This window comes from Carya illinoinensis, chromosome 11, assembly GCF_018687715.1.
Source record: "Carya illinoinensis cultivar Pawnee chromosome 11, C.illinoinensisPawnee_v1, whole genome shotgun sequence".
NCBI classification, from domain to species: domain Eukaryota; kingdom Viridiplantae; phylum Streptophyta; class Magnoliopsida; order Fagales; family Juglandaceae; genus Carya; species Carya illinoinensis.
The window spans coordinates 8,513,133-8,537,500 of record NC_056762.1 but is presented as its reverse complement, the minus strand read 5'-3'; the positions used below and the strand labels follow the sequence as shown (position 1 = coordinate 8,537,500).

At 33.2% G+C, this 24,368-nt stretch overlaps 2 protein-coding genes across 2 annotated transcripts; one reads left to right on the top strand and one right to left on the bottom strand.

The window, feature by feature from the left end:
- Positions 1-7,390: 7,390 nt before the first annotated feature.
- On the bottom strand, positions 7,391-8,924 carry LOC122280850 (probable calcium-binding protein CML45). Its single transcript, XM_043091917.1, has one exon. It carries the CDS (start codon positions 8,810-8,812, stop codon positions 8,123-8,125), a length of 690 nt encoding a protein of 229 aa, XP_042947851.1. The 5' UTR covers positions 8,813-8,924; the 3' UTR covers positions 7,391-8,122.
- A 2,531-nt stretch (positions 8,925-11,455) lies between these two features.
- Positions 11,456-22,402, top strand: LOC122281981. Its single transcript, XM_043093873.1, has 5 exons — positions 11,456-11,591; positions 17,870-18,374; positions 20,981-21,019; positions 21,919-22,003; positions 22,098-22,402. The coding sequence occupies exons 2-5, from the start codon at positions 17,967-17,969 to the stop codon at positions 22,178-22,180; spliced, it is 615 nt and encodes a 204-aa protein (XP_042949807.1). The 5' UTR covers positions 11,456-11,591; positions 17,870-17,966; the 3' UTR covers positions 22,181-22,402.
- Positions 22,403-24,368: the final 1,966 nt, after the last annotated feature.

Sequence of the window (24,368 nt, the reverse complement as noted above, 5' to 3'; positions counted from 1 at the left end):
TTCATGTAGAGAACTTGAGCACAACAACTACCCGCAGCAACATATTCTGCCTCAGCAGTAGATAGTGCAACAGAATTTTGTTTTTTACTAAACCAGGAAATTAATGCATGACCTAAGAAATGGCATGCTCCACTAGTGCTTTTTCGATCTATTTTACAGCCAGCATAATCTGCATCTGTGTAGCTGATTAGATCGAAAGATGTGTGCTTAGGGTACCATAACCCTAGGTTAATTATACCACTAAGATATCTAAGAATGCGCTTAACTGCAATTAAATGTGATTCTTTTGGAGATGATTGAAAGCGTGCACATAAGCACACACTAAACATAATATCTGGTCTACTGGTTGTTAAATATAATAAGCTACCAATCATACCTCGATATATCTTCGAGTCAACTGGCTTACTGGATTCATCTTTATCAAGTTTAGTTGATGGGCTCATTGGTGTTCCAATTTCCTTAGCATTTTCCATCCCAAACTTCTTCAATAATTCCTTAATATATTTTGATTGATTGATGAATGTCCCACTTTTTGCTTGCTTAATTTGCAATCCGAGAAAGAATGTAAGTTCTCCCATCATGTTCATCTCAAATTCTTCCTGCATAGTCTTAGCAAAAACTTGACACATATTTTCATTAGTAGCACCGAATATTATATCATCAACATAAATCTGAATCAAAAGAAAATCATCATTTTCATATTTAATGAAAAGAGTTGTGTCGATTTTTCCTCTTGAAAAACCTTTTTCAATCAAGAAACCACTAAGTCTTTTGTACCAAGCTCTAGGAGCTTGTTTAAGTCCATATAGTGATTTTGTGAGTTTGAAAACATGATTTGGGGAAATATGATTTTCAAAACCTGGAGGTTGCTCAACATATACCTCTTCATTTATAAAACCATTTAAGAAAGCACTTTTAACATCCATTTGAAAAAGTTTGAAATCTTTATAACAAGCATATGCAAGTAGCATTCAAATAGCTTCTAATCTTGCAACAGGTGCATATGTCTCATCATAATCGATTCCTTCTTCTTGATTAAAACCTTGGGCTACAAGTCGAGCCTTATTTCTAGTTATGACTCTGGACTCATCTTTCTTATTTCTAAAAACCCATTTTGTTCCAATAATAGTATGATTTTTGGGTCTAGGAACAAGTGTCCAAACATCATTTCTTTTAAATTGATTCAACTCTTCTTGCATAGCTAGAATCCAAGATTCATCAAGAAGTACGTCATCAATATTTTTGGGTTCAATTTGAGATATAAAAGCAGTATGATTGCAAATATTTCTAAGAGATGATCGAGTACTTACACCTTGTGAAGGTTCTCCCAAAATTTGTTCCACTGGATGATCTTTCACAAATTTCCACTGTTTGGTTGCATCTTGTATTAAATTTTGATGATCTTTCCTGATGGCTCCATGTTGAACTTCCTCTATTGTTTTCTCTTTGTTGAGATTGAGACTTTCTGTGTTATTTATACCTTCTGTTTCTTCATCAATAGATTTCTTGGAGAGTGGAGAATTAGATTCATCAAATACTACATGCATAGATTCTTGTACAGTCAAAGTCTTTTTATTGAATACTCTATAAGCTTTACTATTAGTAGAATACCCGAGAAAGATACCTTCATCAGATTTTGCATTAAACTTGCCTAAATTATCCCTGTCATTCAAAATAAAACATTTGCATCCAAATACATGAAAGTAACCAATGTTGGGTTTTTTCTCATTCCAAAGCTCATAGGGGGTTTTATCTAACTTAGATCTTAGCATAACTCTATTTATAACATAACATGCAGTACTTACCGCTTCGGCCCAAAAATAACTAGGCAAGTTGTTCTCATTGAGCATTGTTCTTGCCATTTCTTGAAGAGATCTATTTTTCCTCTCTACTACCCCATTTTGTTGAGGAGTTCGAGGAGCAGAAAAATTATGCACAAAACCGTTTTCATCACAAAATGTTTCAATATTTTTATTAACAAACTCTTTTCCCCTATCACTTCGGATACTTGAAATAGTATAACCCTTTTCATTTTGAATTCTCTTGCATAACTTGGTAAAGGCATTATGTGCCTCACTTTATGAGCAAGAAAGATGACCCAAGTATATCTAGAGAAATCATCAACAATAACAAATGCATAATATTTTCCTCCTAGACTTGCAACTTTATTTGGTCCAAAAAGATCCATGTGTATCAGTTGTAATGGTCTAGTAGTGGAAATATGTTTCTTAGTTTTAAAAGAAGTTTTTGTTTGTTTACCAAATTGACATGCATCACAAATTTTGTCTTTAAGAAAATATGTTTTTGGTAAACCTCTCACAAGATCATTTTTTGAAAGTTTGGAAATAAGTTCCATGTTGGCATGACCTAATCTTCTATGCCATAACCAACTAGTTTCATTTTGAGCTGAAAAGCAAATAGCATCTTGTGAGGTAATTTCTTCAAAATCGATTGTATAAACATTATTGTTTCTAAAAGTAATAAAACAAATATTACAATCATGATCATTCAAAATAATGCATTTATCCATTTTGAAAGTAACTGTAAATCCTTTATCACATAATTGACTTATGCTCAAAAGATTATGTTTTAGACCTTCAACAAGTAGAACATCTTCAATTATGAGAGAAGATTCATTACCAATTTTACCTATTCCCACGATCTTCTCTTTCGAGTTGTCTCCAAATGTCACGTGTCCTTCTTCTTTAGATCTAAGATCAAAGAACTTAGTCTTGTCTCCCGTCATGTGTTTTGAACATCCACTATCTAAAAACCACTTATTTTTGCTTGTGGATGACTTCATGCATACCTATAAAAACAATTAAAATGATTTTTCTTGGTACCCAAGTTCTTTGGGTCCTTTATTTATTAGTATTAGAAGAAACAAGATTTTTAGGTACCCATATGGCCCTAATAGTCATTGTATGATTTCTTCTAATAGGACAAGTATGATAATTATGACCATTTCTATTACAAAAATTACAAATAGCATGTGACATATATGAAAAACTTGAATGATTATAATAATATCATTTTTTGACAAAATTATTTTTATGAAAAGAATTTTGAATATTAGTCTTTGAAGTAGAATGATTATCAAAGAAATTTTTATAAGGTTTGTATTTTTGTTTTGGCATATATCCCAAATCTGCCTTGTCAAAAACACATCTTTGACTACCAAGAAGTTTTTTAAAATTTCTTTTTCCATTCGTAAAGTTTTCAACAATATTTTCTAAATCGGTTTTCTTTTTATTCAATTCAAGATTTTCATCTTTCAAAATGATACTTTCTTTTCTTAAAATTTCAATTTCGTTTGTTAAAGAAGAATTTTTCTTTTTCAAAGCAGTATACTTGATACCTAATTTTTCAAATTCCTCATAAATCTCTTCTAAAACATTTTGCAATTCTTTATATGAAGGATTTTCAATATTATCAAGATTTGTTACTTCAATGTCATCTTTAACCATAAGACAAAGATTTGCTGATTCTTCATTGCTTGCTTCACTATCTGAGCTACTTGAATCATCATCCCATGTAGCTTTCATTGCTTTCTTGCCCTTGTTTCAATCTTTCTTTAGCAGAGGACAATCTGGCTTGATATGACCAGGTTTATTGCATTTATAACAAATTAAAGTGTCATTTTTACCTGAATCTTTCTTGGAAACCTTTTTGAAGGATTTCCTCGGAGGAGTTCTATTTTTCTTCAAGAACCTCTGAATTTTTCTTGTTATCATCGCAACTTCTTTATCTTTATCGTCATTTTCCTCATCTTCATCACTTTCACTTTCATGAGGAACAGCTTTAAGTGCTAAGCTCTTCTTTGGCTTTTCTTCTTCTTCTCCTCTTTTCAATGTGTACTCATGGGTGATAAGTGACCCGATGAGTTCATTGACTTCGAGCTTCTTGAGGTCTCTAGCTTCAATAATCGCTGTAACTTTTGATTCCCAACGTTTTGGTAAAGAGTTGAGAATTTTTCTTACTATCTCCACCTTGGAATAAACTTTGCTAAGAGCTGTCAAGCTGTTTATGATGTTAGTAAAACGAGTGTGCATACTAGAAATAGATTCATCATCATTCATCTTAAACATTTCATATTCATGAGTAAGAATATAAATTTTTGATTCCTTGACTTGCGAAGTTCCTTCATAAGTTACTTCCAAGTTATCCCAAATTTCTTTTGCCGTAGCGCAATTCATTATTCTATTAAACTCATTTCCATTAAGAGCGTTATATAATAAATTCATAGCAGTTAAATTTAAAGTATAAAGTCTATCGTCTTCACGATCAAACTCTTCTTCTTCCTTTTTGACCTTTACTCCATCAACCACTTTTGTTGGAATATAAGGTCCATTTACAATACATTTCCAGATTTCTCTACCTTGAGGTTGAAGAAATATTCTCATTCTAACTTTCCAGAATGAGTAATTATCTCCACAAAAGAGTGGAGGCTGACTGCTAGATTGACCTTCACCAAATGAAGCTGCAATGTTAGCCATAAGATCTTAATTCAAAAGATAGTTAATCTTATAATAGAGCTCTTAGCTCTGATACCAATTGTTGCCCAGATGACTAACACAAGAGGGGGGGTGAATTGAGTTGTATAAAAAAAAATAACAATTATAAATCAAATATATAATATAAAATATAAACAAAATATGAAATAACAATAAATATAAAGAGTAAGGGTAAGAGAGAAGCAAACTCAGTATGTTAACGAGGTTCGGCCCCACTGCCTACGTCCTCGCCTCAAGCTACCCCTTGAGGATTCCCAAATTCACTATTCAACCTCCTTCAGGTAGAGATAGAAACCTATTACACCTTTGAACAATACCGCTACAAAGGATCCGTGTAGAACACCCTCTACACTTGCAATCACTTTACACGTGGTGATTCAACTATTCCCCGTGTAGAATACTTTCTACACACACAAGGGTTATACACACCCTTTTTCTGATACAAGAGCTGATAGTGGGTAGGTTATCAGAAAACACTCCTCAATGAGTGAAATAAGAACAATACAGTGCAAACTATATCTCTCAAAATGAACAAGGATTAAGGCTCAATGCTTAGAGAAGAGAGAATGAAAGCTTTGAATGAATGTTGTATGCTCTTGGTGTTATGAATGTGAAGCTCTCAAATGATCTATTTATAGGCATATGAGACTTCATATTCAAATTTAAAAAGATTCACATGTCAAAGATAACATCATTCACTTTTTCAAAAAATTCAAATAAAAGGTTCTTCTTTTTCAATTGTCAAAGACAACATCATTCACTTTTTCAAAGAATTCAAATAAAAGGTTCTTCTTTTTCAATTGTCAAAGACAACATCATTCACTTTTTCAAAAAAATCAAACCTAATCTTTTACTTTTGGCATATGACAAAATGAGCACAATTTCATTTTCAAAAAATTCAAACCTAATCTTTTACTTTTTGTATAAGTCTAAAAAAGCATCAATCACTTTTGAAAATATTCAAATAAAACATGCACATGTGAAAGATGACAATCAATCATCTTTAATATTTTCAAAGTTCAACCCTTTAATCAAGGCATGCACATGCAAAAGATGACAATCAATCATCTTTCAAAATTTTCAAATTTAATTTTTAAAAATATTCATGCACATGTGGAAAATGTATTTTAATGCTTTATGATAAAATATTAATTTTGAGTATTAATCCTAATTTCGAATTTTGAAGAGATTTACAACATTACTCTATAATTTTAATGTGAACTTGTTCCCTTCTTGCTCGTACTTGTTTCCTTGATGTGCTTGACTCCATTGTGTAGACAACTTGAGCTTGAGACTTCTTTATTCTTTGAATTCATTTGTTATCATCAAAATCCATGTGTAAATATATAATTACACAAAACTTGAAATCTTGGGTTCAACAATATATCTAACATTTTTATTTACTAAGCAAACAAAATGTCAATAATGTTGTGAATCATTTTATAATTATTCAACTCCTTTTCACCTTGGTAACTAAAGCAAATTATTATTATTATGAGATATTATTATCTTGTAATTACCGTGTTAAAAAGCTCCCAATAGGTGTAGTCTCATTTGTGTTAAATAAACAATTTTCTCTATTTGAATTGGAAAATCCAATTTAGAGAAAGAAACACAATGCTTGGATTGCATATTATTCGAAATAAAATTAAACAGAATCAATGCAACTGAATCGAAAGCAATGAGAGTTCTAACATGAAAAATGCTAGGCTCACCGAGATATGGTCCCGGTAATTTTTTTTTATTTTTTCTACTTAGTGATGATTAAGAAAATGTTTTTTAATGATGTTGTGATTTTTTTTTTAAAAAAAATATTGAAGAATATACAAAAAAAAAAAAAAAAAAATTGTTAATCTCGGGACCGAAGATGTAGCACGAGCTCTTCTAACATTATTTTCACCTTAAGAATCAGAGACTGATGATGCTTGTTGGTTCCTCTATGAATTGCTTCATTGGATGCATAATTCATTATTTTTCACTTTTAAGTTATGAACCCAGAACTGTCCCTTTTTGTGGAACTGTTGAAGTGAATTGCTTATTGTGTAGAGACTTTCTCATATCAGTTGGAAAGCTATCTTTAGCGGAGTTTGTGTTGCCCTTTTAGCAATGTTATGCTTTTGAGTTTGCTATTGTTTTTTGTTCTTCTTCTCATGAGATGGAAAAGAAACAGATATGTCTCCATTTTTTGTGCATGAGAAATAAGAACAAGGTCATATTGCTACTTTAGTAGTAGGGTGATGTTTATATGATAGGACCAAGATTCTCTTAAACAGATTGTCTAAACTTGATAACTTTAAATAAAAAAGAGATATAAACGTGAAATGAGTAGTATTTAATAGTATTTGAAAATTTTATATGATTTCATACGATTACCGGCTTTGCACCTAAACCCCTTCAGCTCGGATAAGAATTTAAAAGAGAATTTTTTTTTTTTTTTTTTTTTCTTTTCCCTCATATTGCTTTTTATTTCGATGAAAATGACATATAACACTAGTCTTTAGGTATATGCCATAGAGAAGTACTGCATACACAAAAAAGTTACATAAAAATAAATCTAAAAACTGATGTCGCTTTATATGATTTGTTGGATCTACTTTATAATAAAAGTAATTTTACGATCTGACGTACTGCATCATATCACATCAGTTTGTGAGTTTATTTTTGTGTAGTTTCTTTGTGATTAAAGTATTTCTCGATGCCAAAAGGTATGTAGTTTGCAAGCCGGTCAATACATTTGTGAGACCTCTTTTCGCTATAAAAACAAAGTCAAAACTCTAGTTATTAGTTAAGGTGGCATGCCTCTGTATCCTCAGTGATGTTTGCCTTGATGTGTTAAAATATAGAAAGCAAGTGTAGGCAACACTTTGAAAGATGTGTGCTGCAAATCTGGCATATTATTCAGACTTTAAATTGAGTAATCACAAACTTGTAGTAACGATGCATAAAGCTAAAGCTCAAAAAATACAGAAGATACCCACTAAGAAACCGTTCTGTTTTGAGAATGGTTTTGCCCTACAGACCTGCCAAAATAATTGTTAAAACCAAATTCTCAAAACAGCTTTGATTAAAGATGTAGCAAATAGAATGTGTGTGAGCTATGAAGGGGAAACGCCTCCTTTCCGCCAGCGTTGGGCTGTGAGATAGGAGGGTAGATTGTGTCTAACCACTTTGCCACGCTGTGGGCTGTGAGGGAGGAGTATACCCCCCTCATTACATTGAGGCTGCCTCATGGAGAGAGAGATATTCATCGAGGGGGCCGCGGAGGTCTCTCCAAGACCTTATGTGGTGTTTGTAGATCCCTGCACCATTTGCTTATGTGGTGTTTGTAGATCCCTGCACCATTTGTTTCAACTCTTTTTTTTTTTTTTTTTCCTTTTTTTTCACTCAAAATACACCACTAAAAACATATCACAAAACGGTTATCAAAACATTCCAAAACTCTGAAATACCCTAAAATGCCTTCAAAAACTCATTTTCAAAACAATTCTGTAAATGAAAACACTCCAAAGCACTCTTTTCTTTTTTTGGGTGTATGCTAGCACTTACCAAAGGATATGCAGGGTTCTACTGGCTCTTTTTTTATTTTTTTATTGGTGACTGCTTGGATGTCAGCAGAAGCTGTACTCCAGCAGCTTAACAAATTCATTGAAATCGACCCGTCCATCTCCATTTTCATCAAACACGCTAATCATCTTTTGGCATTGATCTGCTTCCAAATGGTCCAAGATTCCCAGAGTGGATAGGACTTTTTCCAACTCCCCTGCATCAATGAACCCATCATTGTTTTCATCGAACATATCAAAAGCTTCTTTCACTTCCTCTGGGCTTGGCTCCTCCTCAAACAGTGCTGCAATCTCATCTGGGCCCACTCTAACTTCATAATTATCATGATCCTCAACGTCACATGAGGTTCCCAGTTTCTCCATCATCATTTTTACTTCTCCGATGGACAATTTATTATCATCATCAACATTTTCCCAAGAAAATAGTTTTGGGGTCGATGATTCTGTACCATTTCCATTGCTGGAAATTTTCTGAGTTGGAGCTTCTGCACATGTGGTTGTACATTCAACACAAACTTTCCATACACGAAGAAGAAAGTATGTGAAGAATTGGATTATACCTAGAAAACTCAAGTAAAAGTCTTCAAATATTAGGATCCAGTCCAGTACTCTCCGACATATAAGAATGGCAACAAGCAAAATGGGGCTGGCTGCTTTATCTTCCACAGTATTCCCCATGTTAAGTGGACAAGCAACTGCAGAAGGTGGCTTAAAATGAGGAACGCTATCCACCATACATATAAGGTTTCTAAGTCCTTTAGGAAAAGGTACGGAATCTTACTGCCTTGTTAATGCCTCCAAGGTTTCCACACCATGATGGGGAAATTTAGCTGCTCCTCGAGGTTTCTTTAAATTTTGTTATGTTTCTTCTTATGGTGTCATGATTAGTTAGATGGCAACTTCCAGGTAATTTATTTTCCTGGAAAATGATGTTCACATTCCAGGAGACTTGGAAAGTCGTTGGTCGTTTCCGTAACGTTTGAAAAATGTAAACTGTAGAGAAATTTCATTGTTTAAACGTGGAAACAAGGGTTTTGGTGCCGTAAGCGTGTGAGCTGTATAGCCTGTACCTGCCGTTTGACGTGACACATTTTGTGTAATAAACGTAATTCCAATTTTTTATAAGAAAAATTTTAAGTATACACACATTACTTTATTAAATATTTAGTATATAGATAATGAATAAAAAAATTTAATTAATTTAAAAAAATAAAAAAATATAACATGTAATGTATCAATTTACATATAACAAAGCTCAATGACATATAAAGGGATGAAATAGTTCTTTCAGATTCATAAAGATTCTCATTTTAGCTCTATCGTTACATTTAAGATTTCCAAGTTTGTATAAAATCTTAAAAAATTTTAAAATTGTCTCATTATTTTCTCTAATCTACAAATACCCAATTGAAGAACAGGTTCAACAAATTGTTCTAATCCCATAATTCATCGTGGAAATCAATTTTTAAATATTTTTTTAGCTGATATCAATTTTTATAAAATAAAATTTGAACTTTTCATCATCCAAAAAAATTAATCACCTTTTACTTACTGACTTTTTCAAACGCGTTCTTAAATATTGTAGAAAACCTTATGTCGGTGAGGAAACATAACTTTTCTCAAGTATTCTTGTATATTTTTTTATGTAAATATCACTCAAATGTAAAAAATTTTACAATTTTAAATATTTAATTTTTTTATTTAATTATTATCTAATTATTACAATTTTTTAAAATAAAATATAAAAAATAATATAACTTTTTTAAATTTTAAAATAAAAATAATATTCAAATAAATTTTTAACTTGATAATATTTTTATTTAATTTTTCTCTCTTATTTTTAAAAATCTAATAAAATATCTTAAATTAAAATATTTCGCTAATATTCGTAGATTGTAAGATATTCTAATTGTCCAAACGGGGTCCAATGTTTTTGTGGAAACAATTACTATATTCTCAAATCGAAATGTAGAGTATAACTAATAAAATGTTTATAGACTTAATTTAGAAAATAAATTTTAAAATTTAAATATTACAAATCAAATCTTAAAATTTAAGTGATATGTATGGTGTCCTTTATACAATATGAATTGTGAGATTTACATGCCAATTTGAGAATAAAATAATTCTTATTGAAAAAAAAATCTATTTATCACCATCCTCTCAATATCTCTTGACGTAATATTAAATGATAGATTTATAAATAAAATATAATAAATAATCTTTAATTATGTAATATTAGGTTATAAAATGAGGAGAAAATACTATTAAAATATATCATGAATAGTACTCCTTATGGAAAAATCTTGAAGTGTTGAACTGGTCTTTTTTCTGACCAACATCTCTTTCTCCCATGCCGGAGGAAAGTGTAGGTCTTTTTTACAAACAAAAGAGGGACTGCAACTCAATTAAGATGTAACAACATCCCTAGCGGCTCCTGCTACCTTTGTCTAAATCAAATTGCTTGATCTAGTCTTCATCTAGAACGTCAATGCATGATGTAAACTTTACTCCTACGCCCATTCCCATTTCACATTTTCTGAACACATTCATAAAACCAACATCTTTGCGTATTCTAAAATATACTTGGAAAGTAGGGTTGAGTATTATTGACTGAGTCGGAGTTTGTATCCGAGAAATCCAACTTTAACTCTAATTTCAACTTAATCAAAGTTCTCAGAGTTCGAATCCGAACCACAACTTCAATCCTGGCTTACTCAGAATCCGATCTATCTCCATTAAAACAAAATCCGATCTATCTCCATTAAAACAAAATGGAGTCGGTTTGGAATTTTTTTTAGCATAAGATTTTGGCCCACATTTTTAAACATATGCTAGGATCCATATTTAAACCATTTTTAAATAAGACTAATTTATATATTAATAGATAGTTTTTGGGCTTTCAAGTTTCAAGGTTATTAAAAATATTAAAGAAAACAGATTCTAGATATATATGAAAAAAATAAAAATTTAATTAAAAATATTGCATATGCTATGAAAACATGGAAAATAAAAAAATTAAAAATTAAAAAAAAAACTAAAAGATTTAAATATACAGTGACTAGGATTGTGCAAATTTTTAAATATTCTGACTCTGCTCGACCTCCATTCCGATTCCAACTCCAATAAAATTAAAGTGTTCGGAAATCGGAATTGAAATCGAATTAGTTCTGAAAATTTAAACAAAGTTCGGAGTCGGAGTCATGAACTCTAAACTTCAAATTTTTTTAAAGTCATTTTACGTTTGTGTTTTTTTTTTTTAATACTAACTTAAATGAAGCCATTCCATTTAATAGGAACGATATCATTTTCCTAACTCATACATGAATTCGATTCACCTTGGCCCTTTCTTCTTCAATTCTTCATTTGTTGTATTTTCTTCTTCTTGCACTAGTACACCACTATCTTAGTCTCTCTCACTTCTTAGTGCTCACTTCAAACCTCTTTGATTCTCACGGTGAACTCATTTCACGCCGACGTCGCCACAATGCCGTTCTCCCACGGAGAGTAAAAGGTATGTTGCTTGCTTTTACCAGTTTTTTGAAAATTGTTGTTTTAGTTGATCAGAGAAGATTTGATGGATTTTGATATTTTTCCTTAATGGATCTATGCTAAGAAAATTTGTAAGGTTTTGGTTGTTGGGCAAAAATTTTTAAACAGAGATTCGGGTTGGGTTGTTTGGATTGGGTCGTCGGTGTTGATTTTGGAGTCTGGATAGTGAACGAAAGGTGTTGGTGGACATGTCCTTGGGAAATTGATTTGATTACTTTCCTATTTCCAATCCCTACATGCTGCAAGACTGAGAAAAACTGAGCATAAAATTCTTGCACCATTGCAATACTGGTATTCTAAAATGGGTTGCTACTGATCCAATTGATCTGCATTAACATGATTTTTGGATAGAGTAGAATTGGTGCTAATATTTGGATTATAACTAATACTTGGTGCTAATTTGATAGAGTAGACTTGGTTTGAATTTTAGCGAGAAATTGAATTTCACTTTGTAAGCAAAACTAGAAAAAGTTTCAGCTTGCACCCTAACTATCTACATTTTTTTATTTGCACCTCAGTTAAAGATCTGACCATTAAGATGAAAAAGAAATTAGCCTCGTGGCATAAACTCCTTCATATTTGCGTGAAGGGTGCAAAGTGAAATCTACTTGCAGTTTGGGGTGCAAAGTAAAAGTTTTTGTAGTTTAAGGTCCAAAATGAAAAATGGGTGGAAGTTTGTGGTGAAAATGTTTGAATGTTATCTACTTGTGACACAACAAACTTATTAGAATATAATTGTTGGCAATATAGAAGAGTTCTTCAATATATAATATTTGACGACAACGATATTATATAGCCAAAGTAATTAAAGTCACCGACCATTTGTCCCTAGCAACCTCCAACGTCATTGAAATATTAAGCACAGGCAAGCTAAGTACTCTCTTAGAATATTCTATCATTGACATCACGTGGGTTTTGTGGATCCCACTTGTAATTAAACCATTTTATCTACCATTCAAACAACTTAGAATTGTACCATCATAAATATTGTCTCACTCTTTGCTACATTTTTATTCATACAACGGTCCATATTGTTCATTAGCACTTGAAATATATATAGAAAAATCAATATGCAAATATGTTTATTGAGATATAAATCTACTACTAACATGACAATTTATCACATCAGCTACCATAAATTGAAAGCTTCTAGCATTTTGAGGCTTTCCTCTTTTTAATATATATCCATAATGGGTACAAACAATTGTAAAAAGATGATATGATGTTCTCTACAACGTGTGCATGATCACGTGAATGATGGACCGTTCATTGTGAAATCTATTTTCAATAATGTATTGGATGTGTCACTTGCAAATCATTTTTTTCCTACATATTTATAGTATCTGTTCATTTTTTTTTTTTAATGGATATGGACGTTTCACCTAGTGGGATTTCACAAGGGAATCAGGATGCCACAATTCCTACACCTACACCGAGATCTAGACCCATTTCTAGAGCAGCTACTTCTTGGACAAGTAGTCGATTCCCATTCCCAGTAAAAATAGAAGATGACGATGAGTTTAATGAAGAGGAAGATATGGGTATTGGGGGTGATCCGAATCTACCACCTCTATCTACAAGGCCACCTCAACCATGCTATAAAAAGGTCTTGGATATGGGAACATTTCACTAAAATTCATGGTGATCGTAAGAGCCCACAAGCGAAATGCCACCATCGTGAGCAACTTTGTGGATGTCATTCAAAGAAGCAAGGACTTCTGTCTTGATAGCACATTTTAATGGTTGCCACTAGTATAAGATAGTGAAGGGATTGGCGGCCACTGATTAGACCAAACTCAGTTATGAAACTTCTACGGCCACTGATGGTACATAGGTTAAAAAAAATTGGTTATCCCTCAATACAGTGAGAAGATGTTGATGGATATGCTTGTAGGGATGATAATTGAATATGAGATGCCTTTTACCACGGTCGATAAAAGAGGCTTCTGAAAGTTTGTCAAGACTCTTGAGCCACGATTTCCATTGTTATTACGGTATATATTGATGCGAGATTGTATGAAGAAACATGCAAAAAAGAAGGCTGAGATGAAGAAGATGTTTATTACCACTGGACAGAAAATGTTATTTATGACTGACACATGGACGTCCTTATAGAACGTTTCATACATGTGTATCATAGCACACTACATTGACAGTGAGTGAAATTTGAAAAAATAGATTATTGGGTTTAAAGAAATTATTGATCATAAGGGTGCATCCATTGAGGCGGAGATGTATGATTGTTTAAATGATTGGTGAATTCAAAAAATTTTATGTATTACAGTTGAAAATGCTAGTGCCAATGACACTGCAATTGAATGGTTCAAGCGGAATACGAGTATGAAAGATGTTATCATTTGCAACCACAAGTTTATTCATGCTCGATGATGTGCTCATAGAATCAACCTGATTGTTGTTGAGGGGTTAAAAGAGACTGAGGATTCCATTACCAAAGTCTGCAACATTGTGCAGTATGTGAGGGCTTCCCCCTAAAGCTATCCAAGTTCAGGGCAATAGTAGAATAGCTTGGGATTTCATATTCTAGGACATTGTGCTTAGACATTTCGACTAGATAGAACTCGACATACATGATGTTGGATGTTGTACATAAGTACCAAAGAGAGTTCGAGCGGATAGAGGTCGAGAATGGAGGCCTTAAGTATGCTTTGTTAGAGCCTGTAGGAAAGGGGCTTAGTATGTAGACACACATGATTGTACTAGTGTAGGGGTACTTTGTCACATTTTTAAAAAATTTTTATGACATCACTATGCAGATATCTGGATCCGCATATACGACTGTGAACTTCTACTCGGAGCTTCTCTACCACTTGTAAAAAGGTTGTGATGACCCTAGCGAACTGCTATCTGGTATGGTTATGAGGATGTAGACCAAATATGATAAATATTAGGGAGATGTTGAAAAAATAAATAGATTACTCTTTGTGGTTGTAATCCTTGACCCCTAATATAAGTTGGCCATGATAGAAATTTGGGCAAATTTCATAATGGGGGCAGTGAGGGCGGCTGCACAATTTATTACAGCTCTTAAAAGAGATCTTTATGACTTATATTCCCACTATAACAATAGTGGTCAGCATTTATCCATAGCGGGTACCTCACACTCGAGAGTGACACCTCCCTCCAATGACCTTAGCCCAGATGGAGGATTGAATCCACACCATCAAGTTTACAACGTTATGCAATAGTATCATCAACTCGTTGCAACGAAGAATATCTTGCAATATACTTCTGAGGTTGAATAGTATTTTATGGAAGAGGTTGAGACACCTAGTGCTGTATTTTAGTTATTAACTTGTTGAAAGATTAATTCGATCAAGTATCCAATCATTTCCCATATTGCCCAAGATATGATAACCATTCCTATTATACGGTTGCCTCTGAGTTAGTGTTTAGCATTGAAGGTCGAGTGTTGGATGCTTACTGGAGTTAACTATCACCGTCAACTGTAGAAGCCCTCGTTTGCACACAGAACTGGATAAGTGATACGCCCCTTGGACTAGATACCATTGGCATTGATGCCGAAAGTTATAAGCTTGGATCGGGTAACCTCATTTTACTTGTTTTCTTATTATTAAAGTTTATTAAAATAATTATTTAAATATTTCAATATGTTTATTTAACTCTTTTTATGATTTCTTAAATCTATTTAACTTCTTCTTTTTATGATTTCATAGATAAAATTGTGAACCTTAGCATAATTGTCGATGATTGAAAGTTTGAGTTTGACATAGATAACTGTTGGGAGTTGGGATGTAGTTGATGGAGCATAGATAAGTTGATAACCCCTTTTAATCTTTATTAGTGAGAAATGATAATTAAATTCTACTTTTAGCGTGTTCAATTTTCTTAATCAATTTTTTTTCTTTTTATTGATTGTGACTTTTTATCTTAATTTTAGGTATCACCAACGACCAAGCATGGTGTTGCAGATGATGTTTTTACTTTTATAGACTGTTTGAAATGGATTATTTATACTATTATCAATGTTTTCAACTATTGTTTAGGAGTTTTTGAATAATGTATTACATTAAATTTATTATTTTTTCTTTTTTTAATTTTATTTTAGGCTTTGAATTGGTCCAATGAGCCCATTACAAAATCGAAATTCCGATAGGAGGTTGGAGTCCGAACACTCCAACCTCCGAACTGGAGTTAGAGTTGGAGCCAAATTTTGCCTTCATCTCCTGTCAGAGTTGAGGGTCGGAAAACACACTTCCGACTCTGTCAGAGTCGAAGCTCAGGCCTAACAGTGACTCCAAATCAATTGAAAAAAATAAAAAAAAAATTGTTTAACCATCTAGCTAAAGCCCAATGTAACTCTCAAGACCCCAAATTTAAACCCTAAATTTAATTTTTGTTTAAAACTTATTTTTTTTATTTAAGAAAACACATTTTTGTAGTTCTTTTAAATACTATATTTAATTATTAGTATTGAATCATCTATAATTAACAATTACTAATTTATTAGTATCGAGTTATGTGTAGCTTATAACAATTAACAGTTGTTCTATATATACAATTGCACGCCATCATTTTTCTAGTTACATACTACTATATTAGAATTTAGATAATAGATTGATAGTCATACTATATATATATATATATATATATATATATATATATATTATACACGATATATGATTCACTATTAGCTAGTCAAGTTTCGCTTGCCCTAATATATATATAAATATATATAACATGTATGATAGTGATACTATGATGTGTAGTGTGTACATATAATTGATTATTAGTTTATTAATATTATTATCTAATAATGATGTCATACTAATATAATATTGAATTTAACTATACAAATTTTAGAATTTTAGATGAGTATATATGATCAATATATAAATAATATATTTTTTTATAACCTATGTATACTAATATCAGAGTTGGAGCTGGAGGTCAAAATCAGAGTCAGAGTAGGAGTGGAGTTGGTCAGGTAGCAAATCTAACTCCAACTCTGACTCTATCTTTAAAAACAAAAGACATTCCAACTCCGATTCCATTTTATGAGAGCTCGAACTTTTATAAGATGAATTGATATGGGAATCAGATTTTCAGAATTTTGCAAAATCCTACATAAAAGTGAAAAAGATAGAAAAGTATTGATAAAATGGGATCGTGTAGCATGATCCTAAATACAAAGATTGAATAATAATTTTGGCTTCGACTAAATTTTAACAATAAAATTGTTCTTGTTTATTACCAATATTGCATTGAGATCGGATTGAATTTCTGATTAAATTCTAGGGCTTCCATTTGTTTTGCTGTTTTGTTAGGCAAAAGAGGTAAGAGATGCTCATCTGTACTGTACACTAGTTTTTTTCTATCCAAACACATTATATTTTATGTCTAAATTAAAAAATTTCCTTAAATAAACAGTAATAAATAGTAATAAACAGTACATAAAACAGTGAAATTCTAACATAAACAGTGTATGTACATTACAATCTGATATGAACAGTGCGTGAACAATAGACAATTTGGCTACCCTTATTAAATAGTGGGACAACACATGTTTCAAATTCTAAAAATTAAAAACTATATCATCTTATTTCACTATCCAAACACATATTTTTTTTACAAACTATTTTATTTCATCTTAACTCAAAAATTTCATTACTATTCAAAATATCTCATCTCATATCATTTAAATTGTACATCCAAACAAAGTTAGTCAATTCATCTTTAAAATTTGAAGAAATAGAAATGAAATCATTTGCATTGAAGTAGTCAAATATTAGTGGCTTCAAATATGAGCTACAATATTTCTAATTGTTTCTTTATATTTAAAGATGCATAGTTCATCTTCAAAAGTGATATTTTTCTAAAATATCAAACCCAATTGCTCATACCTGTTTCGATATATTAAGATATGCTTCTATATTATACTTGGTCTTATGTATTAGGTTCACATATCAGTCTTCAAGAATAAATTGGTTTTGTAAATTAGATTGAGAAAAAAAAAAGTTAGGAAATTATAATTTAAGTAAAAATTAAATTATTAATTAACATATGATTAGTATAGTTATAAAATAAGAAAAAAAATTAGAAATATTATTATTAAAATATAATTTTATTATTATAACAAGTCTAATATGAGATTATGACTTGAATAATTTTAAATTTATGGCAAATATCTACTGTTAACTAAATTTTGGGAATGAATATAACAAAGCCTATGAATCTGTGATAATGCTCTTACATTTTCAGGCTTATCCGATTCAAAACACGGCCATCTTTCCCATAAAAAAACGACGGTCTTTAGCGAGACTGGGAGAGAGACTCTGCGGCCTCATTTACTTGAGAAATGAGGACAGCCAAAGAAGGTAAGAAAAGCCGGAACCGGAGTTCCCCATCGTCGCCCTTCAGGGACAGGACAACAACCACCCTTTCCTCCCCTGGGATTGATCCAACCTCAACGGGGTCTATCCCAAATAAATCCAGACTCACTCCCTCCACCTCTCTCCTAGACCGCGAACTCGTTACCGAAGACGCCACCACTCTGTTTGAAGACCTCCGAATCTCCCCGGAATCCAACCCTCGGAGCTTCCCCTATAGTGTGAAGCAGCAGTGCTGGGACAAGTCCGAGAAGGTTCGAGGCCGAGACCCGGATCGTTGGCGCCGAGACGCCATCGGCAACATCGTCTTTCGGAAGCTCGTGGGTTGCCCGGGATGTCTCTGTCATGATTATGACCACATTTTGCCTTACTCTAAGGTACACGAATTTCAAACTTCATGGTGGGTGTTTATTTATTTTGGTGCGCGTATGAAATTTTGTGAAGTGGGTTTCCTTTGGTTATGGCAACTGAGGGTCTGCTTAGGGTGCATTTGTTAGTGCAAAGGGGCTGCAAAACAAAAATAGTTAGAGAAAAGTTTGCATCTTTGATCTCAGGAGATTACTCCTCCACCCATGGTAAATATCCACCATCTGGTTGATTTGTGAGCATCATGCTCAGTTCTCAACTGACATTCATATTCCTTGTACAACCGAAGGAAACCACCTTCTATAACCGAAGGAAATCCACTGTACTCAATACCATAATCCATGATATTTCTCAAATATCATAAACTGCTTTGTACAATTACCCAAATAACTTGGTTCTTTGAAGGCATTATATAAACATAACAATATATAGAAAAATCATATAGAAGTCACACATTTTTTGTTTATTTGCATGCATATTCATAAATAAAATCTAAATTAACCATATCAATTAGATTTTTAGCATCCATATGTTCTAAACAACAATGCCATAAATTAAGCAAAATATTAACTTAATTATTAATATCAAATTTGAACATGCCTTTGCTTAGAAATCCATTCCCCACGAAATTAAGCTTTTTGCTCAGCACAAATTTATTTGACTAAAAAACTAATTTAAACCCAAACTTATTCAGAAGACTACCAGATACAAGATTCTTTCTAATTTGTGGTACATAATACACGTCTTTGAGAGTAAGAACATTTTCAGAGGTAAACTCTATTTCTATTATCCCTTTGCCTTTAACTACAGTAGTGGATGAGTTCCCCATGTATAGATCATGATCATCTTCCATTGGCTCATACCTCTTGAACAGACTCCTGTCTTCACAAACATGCATTGTTGCTCCTGAATCAATCCACCAGGAGTTATCTCCTTCAAGAGTGTTGGTCTCAGAGATCATAGTCTCAAAATTATCTCTAGAACTAGAGTCTTGTCGTTTCATTTTAAGAAAACGGCATTCTCTTTTGTAATGACCTTGTTTGCCACAATGGAAGCAACTTACTCTCAGATTCTTCTGATTTTCATTTTAGAAGTGATTTTGTTTTCTTCCAAAATTATTCTTTCTCTTCCGGTTTTCATATCCTGATTCATTGGGTTGTCTGGGTTGGTGGGTCTTATCTTCCTCTACCATGTGCATGTTGGAGGTCAAAGAGTCACGCTCTTTGATACTCTCTCTAAGCCTTATCTCTTCTTCTATACAAAGATGTTGGCCTAAATATTCTAGAGACATTTCCTTCCTTCTATGTTTCAAACTTCTATTCTAGTTTTTCCATGATTGAGGAAGTTTATCAATAATGGAGGAAATTGATATGGATTCATCCATTTTCATCTCATGTTGAGAGAATTGACTAAGAATATGCATAATCTCATTGAATTGTTCAATAACATGCCTAAAATCTATCATGTTATAATTGAAAAATTTTGTATCCAAAAATTTCTTACTTGTAGCATCTTCTAAAAGATACTTAGCCTCAAGTACGTCCCATAGATCCTTGGCGGTTGCTTTGTTCTAGTATGCGTCAAACAATGTGTCAAACATTGCATTACAAATATTTCCCTTGCAAATATAGTTGTCTTGTTCCCATTTGATCCTTGCCTGACTTTAAGCGATTGTCTTGTCTTCATTTGCAGACAGTCTTAAGGAAAGCGACATTGTAATGCGCCTTGAAGCAAACTTTTCTCTCACTATTTTTTGTTTTGCAACTCCTTTTGCACCAACAACATTTGTTTATAATGTGTATTGTTCAATTGGTTTGTGTGTGAGATGTTTTTCCATACTTTTTTTTTTCATAGTTTTCCTTCTTCTATCTTTTTCGTTTCCTTCCCTGGATTCGTTATCTGAGCCTCTAAAGGAATCTTGAAGGCCCTTCAAAGTTCAAGGATGAATTTTCCAACTCAATAGTTCTGACATTAGGAATTTGCCGACACCATAATTTTACATTGACGTTTTTTAAGGGAAGTATTGTTCAAGGGCCTTGAAGGATGAAGTGCTCTAAATAAGCAGTTATTGAGTTCGTAAAGCTTTAGTAACGTATTTAGACTATAGTTGATTTGCTGTTACAATTTCCATTTTTTTCTCCTTATTTATGGCTAAGATATATGCAAACTTATCAATTCAATATACTTGGTAGTTCATAATTTTTAAGTTTAAATAATAGATCAGGAACAAAGTAATTATTGACTATATTTTGTACTAGATTAGTGTGTTGGTTTTCAAATTTAGGTAGTGCCTAGATGGATGTTCTCTCCTCTTCATCTACTTTTGAGATGAAAATTATGACCAAGAATTCGGCCATCAATTTGTAATCCTCGAGTGCAAGATATTCCTGGTTAGTATCAATGAAGTGAGAATTTTTGTTAAATGAGGTTTATCTCTGTCTACATTGTGTACCAAAAGTTGCTGTAAGTATGAATCACATCTTTCTGTTCATGATTCCTGTTTTCAGTTTGTTCTATTTTGTTACTTGAGGTATTTAGAAGTGATTTGTCTATGTTGTTTATCTCTGTTCTTTTTAAATGCTGCCCGATGTTTGGTTTGACTACTTTCAAATTCCAGGGAGGACAAAGCACACTTGAAAATTGTCAGGTTTTGCAGGTATATTGCCTGTCTCATGACTATTAAATTATCATTGTTGTGTACTTTTGTCTCAAATCCAGCAATTTTGGGCATATTGTTTACACTTGTTGTGCAGCAGAAATGTTACAGTAAAAGATTATTTGGGTACTTCATCAAACTGATGGAGCGTGCTAGATAGGTTTCTATATGTATTCATGTTTTACGAAGTTGGATTTGCGTATGCACATTTTTATGCAAATCTAATTATTCAATTTAACATTAAAAAAAATCAGTTAGAACGCCAGAGTCAGCTTTTATGCAGAATACATAAACATCATAGGTCAAGCCTCACTCCAGCCATTGTACTGCTGAATTTGGTAAATTTCTGCTTATCATTGTTGTCGTTTAGCCAAGTATTTTGTTAAGATTTTGACCTTTAAATTAGTTTTGAAGGTTTATCTGGGGAAAAAAATTCTATTGAGTGTAGTTATAATATTTACTTAGGCTATTGAAGTTAAAAGGGCAGTCGTTATTTTTAATTTTTATTTTATTATTTTATTTTTTTAATGAAGAAGCTTAAAAAGGCTGAAAACACCTGTCTACTGACAAAAAAAAAAATTAGGAAATCCTTCTGACACAAGCTCTCTCTCTCTCTCTCTCTCTCTCTCTCTCTCTCTCTCTCTCTCTCTCTCTCTCTGGATCATTACTTTGTGATGGCTTGTTCTTTCAAATGTACATTTTAAGGGAAAATACACTTCCACCCTTTAACTAACAGACTTTTTGCACTCTGATAGTTGTAGCGTGAAAAGTGTTCTCTCTTTGGTTTAGTTTTGAGCTGACATGCATATATGTTTATGATGCCACTTACTGGCCCAAAGAATTGCTTCTGATTTGCTTTACTTACTCAAGTTAGCCAACGTTTATCTCTTAATTTGCAGGCAACTGTTAATCGATCAAAGGGAAATAGGACTGGGATGTCAAGAGCTGATCTCATTCAAAAAAGTTCTTATTGCCGAGTTTCAGGTACCCCTCAGCCGTGTAAAACCCACCAAGTCCTCAATGGATCTACGTGATTCACTAATTGAAAATCCTCAATGTGTTATCAATTGAATTGCAGGTCGTGACATGGATCTTCTTGAACTTTCTGCCTATGGCAACGTCCGCCGCGGTCAAGACTCTGGGGGATGTAGAATTCAATAGAAATGCAAGCGTTTTTGTGAAGTTAATTCCTACCTGGAGTTGGATATGAGTACGTGTGCTAACCATTAATTCACCTGGAGCTTTAAGTTCATGGCGCCAAAAAAAAATTGATTTTGTTCGGTTAGGTGTCTTATATAAATGTACTCAAGCTACTCTAGCTGAACAGCATCCTTGTTCACACCAAGTAAAATGATCAAAATATTGTGTATTTTGACTGTGCTAGATTTTTGTCCCTGCCATTTGTCTCTGTACATCTCCATAGCAACACACGACTTGAGCAAAACTCAGTCACATTAAATGCTTTGAGTGAATGATCACGACCAAAGCCAACCACTCGCTCTCTCCGTAGAAAAAACCTCTCTACCAAGGCTCCCTCTCATCGGAAAAGCAACACCTGAGCAGCATTGCTCTCTCTTTCTCTTCATTTTCCTCAGTCTTTCTTCCTTTTGTTTTCTTGGAGGCTACCAAAAGACCACACATACCATACCATTAGACCTTAGAATTATCATCCCTCCCTCTACCACGCTATCAACAACCAAAAAACACTGGAATGTGGTCTATGTCACCGGTGCCGCACCCATACTGTGCGATTTAGCCTTCTTTTGACCAAGTTTTTTGTACCCAGGGTAGCCTCTGGCTATTTTGCTGGCCGTTTAGTTATCTCTTCTCTTATTTTTCTCTCTTTCGCTGGAAGATAATCTTTTATTTTTGGATTTTCCATTATTCACCAACCTTCATATGCATGTGTTCCACGCGCCTCTTCATCCAATAATAGTCAACTTGGCATAAATGAAATAGTTTTGTTGCTTACAAGTCGTTATGCAAATAGATCTATTCTGAATGAAACTAGGGCTTTCGTTTCACCCTTTTACTTCCATGCATTTTAATTTTTCATTTTCCTCTCAACCAAACAAAATCTCCAATTATCAGTCTTCACTAGTCTAAGACTGAAACCGTTTGAAGATTAGTTTAAAAAGTCTTTTAGATCCTCAGGTTTATATTGTTTCTTCTTCTCTTATCCCTTCATTTATCTATTTAAAATATGGCTACTACCCTCGAGGTATTTTAACTCTTACAATCATCTAATAGTAGTAAATATTTGACTCATCTCCTTAAAGTCAGAAAATTATTATCCCCAAATTATCACCAACTTTTTGTAACTTTTTTATATTGATAAATAAGATTTTTATTTATCATAAGAATAGGCAAAAACTTGGTACACGGGTCATATGCAAGAGCAAGGCTTAAAAGTGGTTTTATAGTGATACAAGAAATTCATGAATGTTCAGGTTATTAAATCAATTACAATCAACCAATGGATCAAGTACGAAAAAAGAAATTTCTGACTTCTTTCATTGATAGCTCAAGATCTTCAAAACTTCTCTTGTTCCTCTCCCTCCAAAGATACAACCATAGATAGAGTGAAACCATCTTCCAAATTATGGCAATTTGAGAAGTGCCTGGGAGGTCTCTCCAGGAAACTACTTCTTGTCACCGCCCAAGCTACACCCACCCTAGCAAAAAAAGTCAGTCTACAAAGTCGTGACAATCTCACAATGTATTAGTAGATGATCAATGGATTCTCTACTCTTTTCGCACAAACAACACAAAACCAAGACTATGATTTGGCATTTCTTTAGGTTGTAGATAGTGAGGAGCTTCCCCAAGAAAGCTGCTCGTACAAAAAAGGTTGCCTTTAAATAGGAGCGACAATATGTGACATGACTTGTTAACCCAATACGAATACGACACTATAAAAAAAAGGGTTAGAGTTTAGTCTTAGCGGGTTCGGATCAAAATGGATTGACCTATTAAGACCCAATTGCTTAATGGGTCAACCCGTTTATGACCCGTTATGAAACTAAAATTTACCTTTCTACCTTAAGACCTAAAACTGAAAAATGAAAAAACCCTAACTCTAATAACCCACGCTACCCCCCTCCCCCTAGTTTTTGAATCTTTTCTTTTTCGGATTTCTCTTTTCCTAAGTCCTGAGTCAATACCATGTTGCCCCTCCTCCAGCCAATTCTCTTCATAGTGACGTCGCGTCGCCGCCCCTTTTGACCTCTTCAACCCAACAACTCGCGCCGGTCATCGTCCACGCAGAGACTGCAGAGTTACGGACTCTTCACCTTAACTTTGTTGCCCACGCAGACTCGGACTCACACCTCTCGCCGCCCATGCCAGT